At 40.9% G+C, this 14,344-nt stretch overlaps 1 protein-coding gene across 1 annotated transcript in view; it reads left to right on the forward strand.

Annotated features, from left to right (window-relative positions):
* The window catches only part of CFAP47 (cilia and flagella associated protein 47), a 502,125-nt gene that overhangs the window by 25,917 nt on the left and 461,864 nt on the right, over window positions 1-14,344 (forward strand). The window contains exons 5-7 of the mRNA XM_054720946.1: window positions 175-403; window positions 9,001-9,161; window positions 10,983-11,110. Of these exons, the coding sequence (XP_054576921.1) occupies window positions 175-403; window positions 9,001-9,161; window positions 10,983-11,110 (518 nt within the window). The remainder of the gene's footprint in view (window positions 1-174; window positions 404-9,000; window positions 9,162-10,982; window positions 11,111-14,344) is intronic.

Consider the following 14,344-nt stretch of genomic DNA (forward strand, 5'->3'; position numbering starts at 1 on the left):
AGATTCAGACAGACAGAGGATATGACAGTTACATGTATGTGAAAGTAACTGCTCTTAGGCCTTTGACTTTTAATTATAATGTGATTTTATAAAAGTTTTGTTTATATAAATATCTAGGAGAAAGAGTGTATAGATTTCTAATTAAAAATATATGTACAATTCATTATCTTACAGAGTGAGTTTGCAAGGTCGTCCAGATATATTCTTGAATATCAGAGTTCGAGTGGTTGAGCAGATTCTTGAATTGTTAAACCTGACTGGTAATCAAAAGGTGGAATGCATACACTTTGGTTCTGCTTTCTTTGGAACATCAAAGATTGAACATGCACTTCTATACAATAATAGCCCAGAAATTATAAATTGGGTGGCAATAATACAAAATGATTCAGTTGGAGAAGAATTGGTAAGTAAATAGTGTATCAGGTATTATGTATTTTTTATTTTCATTTTTAAAAACATTTTATTGTTTAAGGTATTATAAATAGTACTACATATGTCTCTTTTATTTTTTCCCCACTGACCTTCCCCCAGCCTCCCCTACCCCCCGGCACTTGCCCTCGTCCCCCTGCCCCCAGTGTCTTGAGTCTGTTGGTTGTGCTTATATGCATGCATACAAGTCCTTCAGTTGATCTCTTATCCGACCCCCCAACCCTCTCCTACCTTCCCGCTGTAGTTTGACAGTCTGTTCAATGCTTCTTTGCCTCTATCTATTTTTGTTCAACAGTTTGTAATGTTCTTTATTATCCATAAACTAGTGACCCAGTAATTCGTGTGCATTAAAAGGGGATTAATTAGAGGAAATAATTTAATATTGCTATTTGCCCTTTCTCTATAATAGAAGTATCAGACATGAAAGAAAATTAGTAAAATGTATATGAAAACCTTCCTCCTGTCAGAGTCTAGGGCACACCATGGGACCCAGAGTCAAGTAAGTCCCCGCCCACCCACATGCACCTCAAAATCACATGAGACCCAGACCCGGCTGGCCCCCCCTCATTGGGCTAGATCCAGACCCTGCCAGTCCCACCCTTGTCAAGCTCTGCCAGGCAGGGGGTGTAGCCTCAGGTCTCTTGGCCCGGTGCCTGGACGGGGGGCATGGCCTGAGGTCCCCCAGCCCAGACTGGGGCGGGGGACATGCCTTGAGGTCCTCCATCAAGCCCTGCCAGGTGGGGGACACGGCCTGAGATCCCCTGTCAAGCCCCGCTGGGTGGGAGGCATGGCCTGAGGTCCCCCGTCAAGCCCCACCAGGCAGGGGGGCTGCAGCCTCAGGTCCCCTGGCTCAACACTGGGAGGGGGGCGCAGCATCAGGTCTCCCGGCCCAGCACCGGGAGGGGGGCACAGCCTCAGGTCCCCCGTCAATCCCACTGGGCGGGGGCGTGGCCTGAGTTCCCCCAACCAGGCACTGGGGGTGCACCTTGAAATTCCCCGTCAAGCCCCGCTGGGTTGGGGGCACGGCCTGAGGTCCCCTGTCAAGCCCAGCCAGGCAAGGGGGCGTAGCCTCAGGTACCCTGGCCTGGTGCTGGGGTGGGGGTGCAGCCCGAGGTCCCCTGTCAAGCCTCGCCAGGCGGGGGGTGCAGTCTGAGGTCCCCCGGCCTGGTGCCGGGGTGGGGGGCACAGCCTGAAGTCCCCTGTCAAGCCCCACCTGGTGGGGGGGGGCGCAGCCTGAGGCCACCTAGCCCAGCACCAGGATGGGAAGCGCACTTTGAGGTCCCCCATCAAACCCCACCGGGAGGGGTGTGTGGTCTCAGGTCCCCTGGCCTGACACCGGGGCGGGGGGTGTGGCCTGAGGTCCCCCAAACTGACGCCGGTGCAGGGGGCACAGCCTGAGGTCCACTGTCAAGCCCTGCCGGGTGGGGAGCACGGTCTGAGGTCCCCGGTTAAGCCCTGCCTGGTTGGGGGCGCGGCCTGAGGTCCCCTATCAAGCCTCACGGGGGGCGGGGGAGGGCGTAGCCTAAGGTCCCTGCTGATTGCTCTTTAAGGCTCATTATGGGAACTTGGCCTCAGCTGTGGGTGCAGCCATCTTTGTGATGGAGTGATGGTCAATTAGCATATTCCCTCTATTAGATAGGATGAGTGAGATCATGTGGTATTTCTCTTTCACTGACTGGCTTATTTCACTTAGCATAATGCTCTCCAGATCCATCCATGCTGTTGCAAATGGTATGATGTCCTTCTTTTTTACAGCAGCATAGTATTCATTTGTGTAGATGTACCACAGTTTTCTAATCCATTCATCTGCTGATGGGCATTTAGGTTATTTCCAAATATTAGCTATTGTAAATTGCACTGCGATGAACATAGGGGTGCATATATCCTTTCTGATTGGTGTTTCTGTTTTCTTGGGATATATTCCTAGAAGTGATATTACTGGGTTAAATGGCAGTTCCATTTTTAAATTTTTGAGTAAATGCCATACTGTTTTCCACAGTGGCTACATCAGTCTGCATTCCCACCAGCAGTGAAGAAGGGTCCTTTTTTTTCTGCATTCTCTCCAGCACTTGTCATTTGTTGATTTGTTGATAATAGCCATTCTGACAGGTGTGCGATGGTACCTCATTGTTGTTTTGATTTGCATCTCTCAGATGATTAGTGACTTTGAGCATGTTTTCATATGTCTCTTGGCTTTCTGAATGTCCTCTTTCAAAAAGTGTCTACTTATGTCCTTTGCCCATTTTTTGATTGGATTGTTTATCTTCCTTTTGTTAAGTTGTATGAGTTCCTTGTAAATGTTGGAGATTAAACCCTCATCGGAGATAACATTGGCAAATATATTCTCCCATGCAGTGGGCTTTCTTGTTGTTTTGTTGATGGTTTCTTTTACTGTGCAGAAGCTTTTTATTTCGATATAGTCCCATTTGTTTATTTTCTCTTTAGTTTCCATTGCCCTAGGAGCTGTATTGGTAAAGATATTGCTATGACAAATGTCTGCTATTTTGTTGCCTATGGCTTCTTCTAAGATTTTTATGGTTTCCCATCTTACGTTTAAGTCCTTTATCCATTTTGAGTTTATTTTTGTGTATGGTGTAAGTTGGTGGTCTAGTTTCATTTTTTGCAAGTATCTGTCCAGTTTTCCCAACACCATTTATTGAAGAGACTGTCTTGTCTCAATAGTATGATCTTGCCTCCTTTGTCAAATATTAATGGAGCATAATGGCTTGGGTCGATTTCTGGGTTTTCTGTTCTGTTCCACTGGTCTATATGTCTGTTCTTGTGCCAGCACCAGGCAGTTTTGAGAAAAGTGGCTTTGTAGTATAGCTTGATATCTGGTATTGAGATCCCTCCAGCATTGTTCTTCTTTCTCAAGATTGCTGCATTTGTCCACCATCCAGAGCTGCAATATCATTGCTGTTATGAACACATTAACAACTGCTGGACATGGAAACTGGGTCTCAAAAGAACTGTTGGCCCAGAGGGAGGCTCACTACAGAATGATTCATTTGCCTCTCAGCATAACCATTATTGCTTGTCTCGTTTTCAGTCCCTATAAGTGTATTCCTAGTATCACTTGAGCTCGCTCATCTAGGGGAAATGATGAACAGCATAGACTGAGGAACAAGAACAGCAATGATCGGACTGTCGGACCTCAGAGGGAAAGTAGGGGAGGGTGGGGACAAGGGAGATAGATCAACCAAGGGACTTGTGTGCTTGCATATGAGCCTAACCAATGATCACGGACAACAGGGGGAGGGGGGCTTGCGTGTGGGGGGGATTGGGAGGGGAACAGAGAGAGGGGGTTGATGACAAATATGTGATACCTTAATCAATAAAGTAATTAAAAAAAAAAGATTGCTGCAGCTATTTGGGGTCTTTTTTTAAAATTTTTATTCCAGATGAATTTTTGGAGAATTTGTTCTAGGTCTTTGAAGTATGCTGTTGGTATTTTAATATATACAGGGATTGCATTGAATTTATAGATTGATTTGGGTAGTATGGACATCTTAATGATGTTGATTCTACCAATCCATGAACATGGTATATTCTTCCATTTGTTCATGTCTTCCTCTATCACATTTTTTTAGTGTCTTGAAATTTTCTGAGTATAGATCCTTTATCACCTTGGTTAAGTTTATTTCTAGGTATTTTAACTTTTTTTTTGCAATGATAAATGGGATTTCTTTTTTAATTTCTCTTTCTGTGAGTTCATTATTAGTATATAGAAAAGCCATAGACTTCTGGGTATTAATTTTGTATCCTGCTACATTGTTGAATTCATATATTAAGTCTAGTAGTTTTTTGATGGAGTCTTTGGGGTTTTCTATGTACAATATCATGTCATCTGTGAGTAAGGACAGTTTTACTTCTTTTCCAATTTGGATGCCTTTTATTTCTTCTTCTTGTGTGATCGCAATGGCTAGTACTTCCAGTACTATGTCGAAGAGGAGTGGTGAGAGTGGGCATCCCTGTTTTTTTCCTGTTCTTAGGGGAAATGGTTTTAGTTTTTGCCCATTGCGTATGATGTTGGCTGTGGATTTGTCATATATGGCTTTTATTATGTTGAGGTATGATCCTTCTATTCCCACCTTGCTGAGAGTTTTTATCAAAAAAGGGTGTTGGATTTTGTCAAATGATTTTTCTGCATCAATTGATATGACTATGTGATTTTTATCTCTCAGTTTGTTTATGTGGTGTATCACATTTATTGATTTGCGGATGTACCATCCTTGCATCCCCGGGATAAATCCCACTTGGTCATGGTGTATGATCGTTCTAATGTAATGCTGGATTCGATCTGCTAGAATTTTGTTGAGGATTTTGGCATCTATGTTCATGAGGGATATTGGTTTGTAATTCTCTTTCATTGTGTTGTCTTTATCTGGTTTTGGTATTAGGGTGATGCTGACTTCATAGAAGGAGCTTGGAAGTGCTCTTCCTCTTGAATTTTTTGGAATAGTCAGAGGAGGATAGGTTTTATTTCTTCTTTGAATGGTTGATAAAACTCCCCTGTGAAGCCCTCTGGTCCAGGGCTTTTGTTTGTTGAAAGTTTTTTTTATCACTGCTTCAATTTCCTCCATAGTTATCAGCCTATTCAGATTTTTTGATTCCTCCTGATTGAGTTTTGGAAGGTAATATTTTTTTTAGGAATATGTCCATTTCTTCTAGGTTGACCAGTTTGTTGGAGTAGAGATGCTCATAGTATTATTTTGTGATTCTTCTTATTTCTGTGGGGTCTGTTTTTATTTCACCTCTTTTGTTTCTGATTTTGTTTATTTGGGTCCTCTCTCTTTGCTTTTTGGTGAGCCTGGCTAGAGGTTAATCAATCTTATTTATCCTTTCAAAGAACCAGCTCTTGATTTCATTGATCTTTTGTATTGTTTTTTTTTGTCTCTATGTCATTTCTTTCCGCGCTGATCTTTTTTATTTCCTTCCTTCTGATCACACTGGGATTTTCTTGTTGCTCTCTTTCTACTTCTTCAAGTTTCAGAGTTAGATGGTTTATTAACAGTTTTTCTTATTGTTGTTTTTTAGGTAGGCCTGTAATGCTATGAACTTACCTCTCAGGACTGCTTTCACTGTGTCCCAAAGAGTTTTGATTGTTGTGTTTTCATTGTTGTTTGTTTCCAGGATGTGTTTTATTTATTCTTTGTCCTCTTTGGTAACCCACTCATTGTTTAATAGTGTGCTATTCAGCCTCCAAGTGTTAGAATTTTTGTAATTGTGTTTACTGTAATTGATTTCTAATTTTATGCCATTGTGATCTGAGAAGATGCTTGTTATGATTTAAATCCTCTTGAATTTGGAGAGACTTTGCCTGTGTTGCAATATGTGGTCTATTTTTGAAAATGTCCCATGTGCACTTGAGAAGAATGTATATCGGTAGTTTTGGGGTGGAATGTTCTAAAGATGTCAATTAAATCCATCTGATCTAGTGAGTCGTTTAAGATTGATGTTTCTTTGCTAATTATTTGTCTTCAGGATATATCCCGTGATGTTAATGGGGTATTAAAGTCTCCTACTATGATTGTGTTGTTGTCAATCTCTCCCCTGATATCTTCCAGAATTTTTTTTATGTATTTGGGTGCTCCTGCATTGGGTGCATAAATGTTTACCAGAGTTATATCCTCTTGTTGTATTGATCCCTTTAGAATTATGAAGTGGCCTTTATTGTCTCTTGTTATGGTCTTCACTTTGAGGTCTATTTTGTCAGCTATATGTATTGCTACCCCCACTTTTTTCATTTTCATTTGCCTGATAGATATTTTCAATCCTTTCACTTTCAGTCTGTGTGAGTCCCTTGTTCTGAGGTGGGTCTCCTGTAGACAGAATATATATGGATCATGTTTTTCATGTTTTCTTATCCATTCACTTACTCTGTGTCTTTTGATTGGAGCATTTAATCCATTTACGTTTAATGTTATTATTGATAGGTACTTGTTTGTAGCCATTTTTGTACTTTATGTCTGTGTTCCTTCCTCCCTTTCTATTTCTTCTTTTTACAGCATTCTCTTTAGCATTTCTTTCATTGCTGGCTTGGTAGTGATAAACTCCCTTAGCCTTTTTTTTTTTTTTTTTGTCTGCGAAGCTCCTGATTTCCCCTTGAATTTTGATTGATAGTCTCGCTGGATAGGGTATTCTTGGATCTAGTCCTTTGCTTTGCAACACTTTGTATACCTTCTTCCATTCCCTTCTAGCTTGATATGTTTATGTTGAGAAATGATTTGATAATCTTATGGGGGATCCTTTGTAGGTAACTCTCTGTCTCTCTCTTGTAGCCTTTAAGATTCTGTCTTTGTCATGAACATTTGCCATTGTAATTATGATGTGTCTTGGTGTGGGTTTTTTGGGATTCATCTTGCTTGGGACTCTCTGTACTTTTGTAACTTTTTTCTTCCCCATATCGGGAAGTTTTCTGTCATTATCTCTTCAAATAGATTTTCTAATCCTTGCTGCTCTTCTTGGCCTTCTGGCAGCCCTATTATATGTATGTTACTTCGTTTTGTGTTGTTTCAAAGCTGCCTTAGGCTCTCCTCCTGCTTTTTAATTTTTTTCTCCAGTTGCTGTTCAGATTGAGCTTGTTTCTCTATCTTATCTTCTAACTCACTAATTCTGTCCTCTATTTCTTCTAGTCTACTGTTGAAATCTTCCATGGTGTTTTTGATTGTAGCTATATCACTTTTCATTTCTTCCTGATTTTTGCATAGGTTGTTGATTTTCTCATTCATCTGGTGTATGAACTGTATGACCATTACTCTGAATTCTTTTTCTGTCATATTGCATGCTTCCGTTTCACTAATTTCCTTTCTTGGTGACTCCTCATTTTCTTTCCTCTGGGGATTGCTTCGTTGTCTCCCCATTCTGACTATCACCAGAAGGTTCAAATGTCGAGTTGTGTGGGCCTGGGCTGTGTGCAGTGGGAGCTTCGCATCAGTTGAGTGTCACTGAAGAGCTCCGACACCAAGATGTGTGGCTGCTGTGGGTTGGTGGGAGCCAACCCAGGATCAGAGTCACCGGCGCTCAGTGTGGCCTTGTGTGCACACCTAGAATCAGGGACCCTGCCTGCGCCTCACTGAAACAGAGACCCCACTGGTATGTGCTGAAAATCAGAGTCCCCTATTGTGTGCCAGGAGTCAGAGTTCCCCTGTGCCTGCACCAAGAATCAAATATCAGATTCTCTGTTCCTTGGTGTGGCCTCACACCGAGAATCAGGGTCCCTGTATGTGCATGTTCCAAGAATTGGAGTCACTGGCTCTTAGTGTGAATGCACTGGGAATCAGGGATCCCAGGTGCACTTAATGAGAAGCAGAGTCAAGTCACTGGTGCCCAGTGCTACCTCTCGCCCGGAGAATCAGGGTCCTGGTCAGCTTGGGGGACCAGGTTGCACAGTAGCACTGTGTGGGCAAGAGGCCCACTCCTGTGCTGCGGAAAATAGACTTGCATGTGCGCTTGCCCAGAATCGAAGACAGGTGGCACTGCCGCCCTGCGTGGGTGTGGGATTTAGTCACCGGATTGCATTGCGGGGAACAGATTCCCAGTGTCCACGTGCTCCCAGCCTCAAATTCCTGTAGCGGCGTGGCAATGCTGTGCTAGGGGCTGGTCTAGCAGTTCCTATGCTGCTGCCTGTGAGCCTGCGGGGAGGGGGATGGGCTCTGTGATTCACACAAAATTGGGGTTGGGATTTCTGGATTCTTGGTGTCTGTGAGTCTACAGCTGTGGTCACAGGTTTCCATCCCCAGTGGCTCCAGGGTCCCAGTTTGCATCTGAGACCAGACTGCATGGTGCTGAGGCCAGGATGCTAGTCTCAAGCAGCTCTGTTATTCAAGATGGCGTGGTCTCTGTGCCTGCGCTGATGACCCCTGGAGTGTCTGAGATGGCAGCGGCGCTCTGCCATCTAAGACTGCCCGGTTTGGCAGCCCCTTGAAAGACCTGCAGAATCTAGCTGTCCCTAGCTCAAACACATACACCACACACGTCCATACACTCCTCTATCGCTCCCTCACTCTCTCACACTCCCTCCCTCCCTACCTTCCTGCCAGTCGCCATCTTCAGAATCCAGGTATTATGTTTTGAAACAAATTGTTTTGAACTAATAACCAACAAGTTGATTTGTTTTTAAGAGCAAGGAAAGGTTTATTGATCAAAAGGCCTAACTCGAGAATATGGGAAAACTAATTCTCAAATCCATCTTCCCAACAAGCTGTTTAATTGTTTAATTATTCTAAATATGTTTTAACATGCAGATAGATACAATTTTATTTCATATGTCTTCAAGAGTAACCTGAAAAAGTTCAGTAAATTAAACTAACACTGATAGTAATATATCTGAATTAAATCAGACAAGTGTTTCTTATAAATAAGTGACTAATTGTGGGGTTTCTGCTCTCATCAGTTTTAAAGTTATTTAAATTTTATGATGTACCTTCACCAAAGTTATGTATGTTACTTTAAAGGCACACATATTCTCTAGTTTCTAGATGCTGGAATTTCTATAATTATTTTATGACCTCTAAAAATGTTTTGTTAATATTTTCCATAATACTCTTTTATTTCTGATTTATCTTACAGGGTACAAATATTCAACAAAGAACAGATGTTGCTATAAATAATCTTGCCTTCATAAGGCAAATAAAGAACATGGATATTACCACTTTTATCTCCTGTGTTCCTAATGAAGGGAGATTATCACCTTATCAAAAGACTAAAATTACATTTTGTTTCAGCCCAAAGTAAGCAAAAATCAATTCCATTGTGATGTTCCTTATTAATGGAAAGTACATTAACCATACATTATCAGACTGACTTTAACATTAAAACTTAACAGGAGGCAGAAATCGGATTTTTCTTGTTATGGTTCTAACTATTTCTAACATGCTTAATATTATTTCCAATATTTAAAAATATGGTCTAACTACTTCATGTTAAATTAAAAATCTCTCCAGACCTTGTGGAAATGAGGTGGTGGAAGTGAAAGGTTTGGGTTGTGGCTCCAAACAAATCTGTACAACCAAGACCTTGTTGTCCCTGCAGAAGTTAGATGATGGCCAGTGGTATGTAGTATGTTCTAGATGCCTCCAAAGAGGATGCAGTGCTCCTGCCAGGGCAAAATGCTTGCTGACTGAGTTTCATTAATTAATATTAAGCCTATAGCAGTTGCTGGTATCAACCAGGGTTGGTAGCTGAAATTCATACAGACTTTGAGGACTCTTGCCAATGGATATTTTTCATAATTCTGAGTTCTTGGTTTGGTTATTTAGTTTGAAAATATATTTGGAAATGCTATTTTAAATATGTAGTAGCAATTTAAGCTACACTCGAGAGGTTGTAATGTGTGGTGATAACCCATCTAATTGTCCATATGTTTACCCTTGTTTGTGAGAAGGCAGGGAATGGATAATGTCCTTTTTATGGCTATAGTGTCCCTAGATGATACCAATTGTTTGCTGAAACTGAGTTGGGTTAAGGAGAGGAATCCATCAAGTAAGTGTTCTATTTGTACAATCTATACTTGCCTTATTTATTATACCTTCATACAGGAATTTCTTTGGTGAATCTGTAAAACTAATACAAAATCTTTAAAATTATAAGTATGAATTTCTTTTCATGGCAGCATGGTAATTGAGAGTCTAGCATAAACTTATAGATATGAGTATGAATTGAAGTCTTAGTTACATGTTTTCTCAACATTCTATTTGCATTCCTAGGTAATATTTCATATCAGCCTTTTGTGTATCTATTTGAGTGTCCACTACTAAAAAACCGACTTCTAGTTAAGACAAGTAAAGATTGCCAGTGTGTAGGCCTGTGATGTAATCCATCTATGTCTTTGGTCCTACTTTTCTTCTCCTTCACATCTTTCCTTGCCTTTTCTGCAAATCTTGTTCTCTAAGTTACTGTTCAGTAATGAGGGTGTGGCTAGCAATATGTTCTTTGTCTATGGGAGGAACACTTACGTAACAGAGGTTTGCAATTACATCCTGGAGTAAGAAGGACTATTTCAAAATATGTTTTTTATTGATTTCAGAGAGGAAGGGAGAGAGACATAGAAACATCAATGATGAGAATCATTGATTGACTGCCTCCTGCACACCCCATACTGGGGATCAAGCCTGCAACCCGGACGTGTGCCCTGACTGGGAATTGAACCCAGGACCTCTTAGTCCATGGGACGATGCTCAATCCACTGAGCCATCATAGCTGGGCAAGAAGGACTATTTTAGAGAAATGAACAGAGACCTTAGCCAGCAATGAAGTGTGCATAGAAAGAAAAACCTTTATATAGAAAGTGGCTTTGTAGCTGACAGTGTTTGTAAATTACTCTTGCAAATGTTTCCATGAACTTATTTTGGGGGGGATATTTACATTTTGTGGCCTTCTTTTGGCAAGTCTCTGTCTGCCAAGTAATATTGAAAAATGGATCACAATCATATTTTTATTCCTGAACTTTCATCTCTTTGCATAGATTTAAGTATTCATTTGATATTCCCTTGTGAGAGGTAACAAAGTGCACTGTCTTTGCCTTAAAAATAACTGATTGTAATTTTTTACAGGATAATTACTGAAGGAAAAAAGGATTATGACCCTTCACACAGGCAAGACTATGCTGTTTTTTTGAGATTTGACACTGTAGGAAGTAAGGATGGGTTTTTGAGAGATGATAACTCTAAAACTATCAAAAGTAAGTGTGAAATGAATGTAATAATAAATTTATAGTAGTTTAAATTGTTTAAAAGTTTGGACATCAATATTTGTAGAGTCAATATAATAAAAATATATAACTATTGAATAGAATGGAAATTCAAATAATCAAGATATCTTGAAGTGTCTTCTGAGGCATGTAAAGAAAAAAATCAACCTCAGAATCATTTGCATAGTAATCTTCCAACTATAATTTAGGGAAAATTATTGTTTTTAAATAACATTAGATAAACATGATGTTCTAGAGCAGCAATTTTCAACTGGTGTGCCACAGATTTTTAAAACATACAATACCTGACTATGTAGTCAGGGGCACTGACCATTTATCCCTTAGATTGTCAAATAAAAAATGACAACAGCCAATACAGCAATAGCTGTTCAGTGAGAATGAATCAAAATTATACCTATTTTTTGTCAGATGAGCAAAAATATATTTTTGGTGTGCTGCAGAATTTTTGTCATTAGTTTATGTGTGTCATGAGATGAAAAAGGTTGCTAATCGCTGATCTATAGTTTAGCTAAAAACAAAAATAAAAAACAACTTGGCTTCTTTTCCTACATAATCTTAGTTTGTCTCTTAGAGATTGACATTGTTGTAAAAGACCGAAGAAACCCAAGTGGTGCTTAGAGAAATGGAGTTACACAGCTTTATTATGCCGGCAGTCTCTTTATTACGCCAAAATCTGAGCAAACCAATATGGTAGAGGCTTTCCCTTTATACCCGTTTGGTGTCTTTGCCCCGCAAATATGGGTTATACTTCTGGACCTTTCGAAGGCTTTGCGAAAAGCCCCAGTTGTTGGGGACTGTGTTATGGTTTATGGCCTCTGTAAAATGTGAGCATTTATATAACAGGTCTTGCAAAGCCAGTTTGTGGAGAAAGGGGCAATGACTTAATTATAGGTTATCAAGAATGTACATTAGATTGCTGGCACAGACTCAGATTGCTAGCCCCCCCCAAATATCAGGGTTACAATGGAATTAGCCTTTTAGCCTTCTCATTATGGGAACAAATGATCCATTCCATTTTTACCAGATCTTCAGCTCTCAGAATCTATATACAGTAACAGTCAAAGAACACAACCTAGAACTCTGGTAAATAGGGTTCAATATCCTGTCATAGGATATTGATAAGTGCATATGCTTTACAGGCAACATGTTGAGATGCATTACACTTTTTACATTCTCAGGTAATATTGGATGGGCTGTTGTAGCAAAAATGGAACAAGACTTGGAGGTCAGCTTAATAAGACAGGTCAAAGAGAAAATAAAGATATAGGCAGGTGAGGGATCAAATCTAGAAAGATGAACTATGGCAAGTCAAGAGTACAGTGATACACTTTGTTGAACAGGGTTGAATTGTGTTCTTAGAGCAGAAATTGGTTGCTCTGTTATTATTTATATCACTAGAGGCCCAGTGCACGAAATTCGTGCACGGAGGGGGGTTGTCCCTCAGCCCAGACTGTACTCTCTCCAATCTGGGACATCCCTCTCACAATCCAGGACTGCTGGCTCCCAACTGCTTGCCTGCCTGCCTTCCTGATTGCCCCTAACCGCTTCTGCCTTCCAGCCTGATCACCCCCTAACCACTCTGCTGCCAGCCTGTTTGCCCCCAACTTCCCTCCTCTGTCGGCCTGGTCACCCCTAACTGCCCTCCCCTGCAGGCCTGGTCGCCTCTAACTGCCCTCCCCTGCAGGCCTGGTCCCCCAACTGTCCTCCCCTGCAGGCCTGGTCCACCCCAACTGCCCTCCCCTGCAGGCCTGGTCCACCCCAACTGCCCTCCCCTGCAGGCCTGGTTGCCTACAACAGCCCTCCCCTGCCGGCCATCTTGTGGCAGCCATCTTGTGTCCACATGGGGGCAGCTATCTTTGACCACGTGGGGGCAGCCAGCTTGTGTGTTGGAGTGGTGGACAATTTGCGTATTACCTCTTTATTATATAGCATTGTCCATTATTTTAGTCATCTTTTCCCATGTACACTTAAATATCTTGGCGCATCTCCCATATTGACTGAGTGGAGAATTTTTAATCTCAGCCTGTTTGTGTGTGCACCTGGGAAGCAACTTGTGATGGAGAAAAACAAAACCATTCTGTGATGTTTCACTTTTTAACTACAATCACTAACCACAAATAGGTCCTTTAAGCTGTTTGCCATTCCTGTTGCATTCCTCCATTCATTCACATGCTCACAATTGAGATTGATATCACACACCTCTTTTCACCTCAAACCTTTAATACTTCCTCCTTCATCTTTACTCTAAACTTATAAATACACTAAGTGATCTAGTAGACATTTTCACTTGGTTATCTACTAGGCATCTCAAACTTAATATGTCTAAAATAGTACTCCTGGCTTCTGCATAACCTGTCTCCCCTGCATTCTTTCCTGTCTCAAGAAATGGCAATTCCATCACTTCAGTTGCTCAGCCCAAAATCCTTAGCATCATCATTGATCATGTGTCTAATTTCATATTCTACATTCAATCCATCAGCAAATTTTGTTAACTACCCTAAAAAATATATCTTAACCCTGGCCAGGTAGCTCAGTTGGTTAGAGCATCATCCTGATACCCCAAGGTTGTGGGTTTGATCCTTGGTCAGGGTACATACAAGAAGCAACCGATGAGTGAATAAATGGGTGGAACAACAAATCTCTCTCTCTCTCTCTCTCTCTCTCAAATAAATAAATAAATAAATAAATAAATAAATAAATAAAATATATCTTAAATCTGACCATTGCTCACCATCCTTCTCACCAGACATATTTGGTTCCTTAGGATGTTTGGAACATGCCAAGAAAATTCCTACCTTAGTTTTGTCCTTGCTATTCTATCTGGAAAGCTCTTTTATGAGATTGTCACATGATTTCATAAATCAGAGTCCCTTTATACATTTGCTCAAATCTCTCCCTATCAGAGATGCCTTTTTGGATTCCCCCATATAAAAGAGCAGCCCCAAGATAATGTGCTCTGTCTTACCCTTGTAGGGGAGGAAAAATAATTTTACTTCTACTCTTCTAAATTCTTGATTGAGACCCACTATAATAAAAGATAGATAACAAGAGAAAAACCTACAGAAGTTTAATAATGATCATTGTTATAGTATTTGTTATACTATATATATTTCCAGCATACATGGGAGATATCCAGAAAAACTGAATAACTCTTTGAAATAGCCCAGGACACCACCTTAAATGCCACTTCCAGCTAAAGACAAA

This window comes from Eptesicus fuscus, chromosome 1 (assembly GCF_027574615.1).
Source record: "Eptesicus fuscus isolate TK198812 chromosome 1, DD_ASM_mEF_20220401, whole genome shotgun sequence".
NCBI lineage: Eukaryota > Metazoa > Chordata > Mammalia > Chiroptera > Vespertilionidae > Eptesicus > Eptesicus fuscus.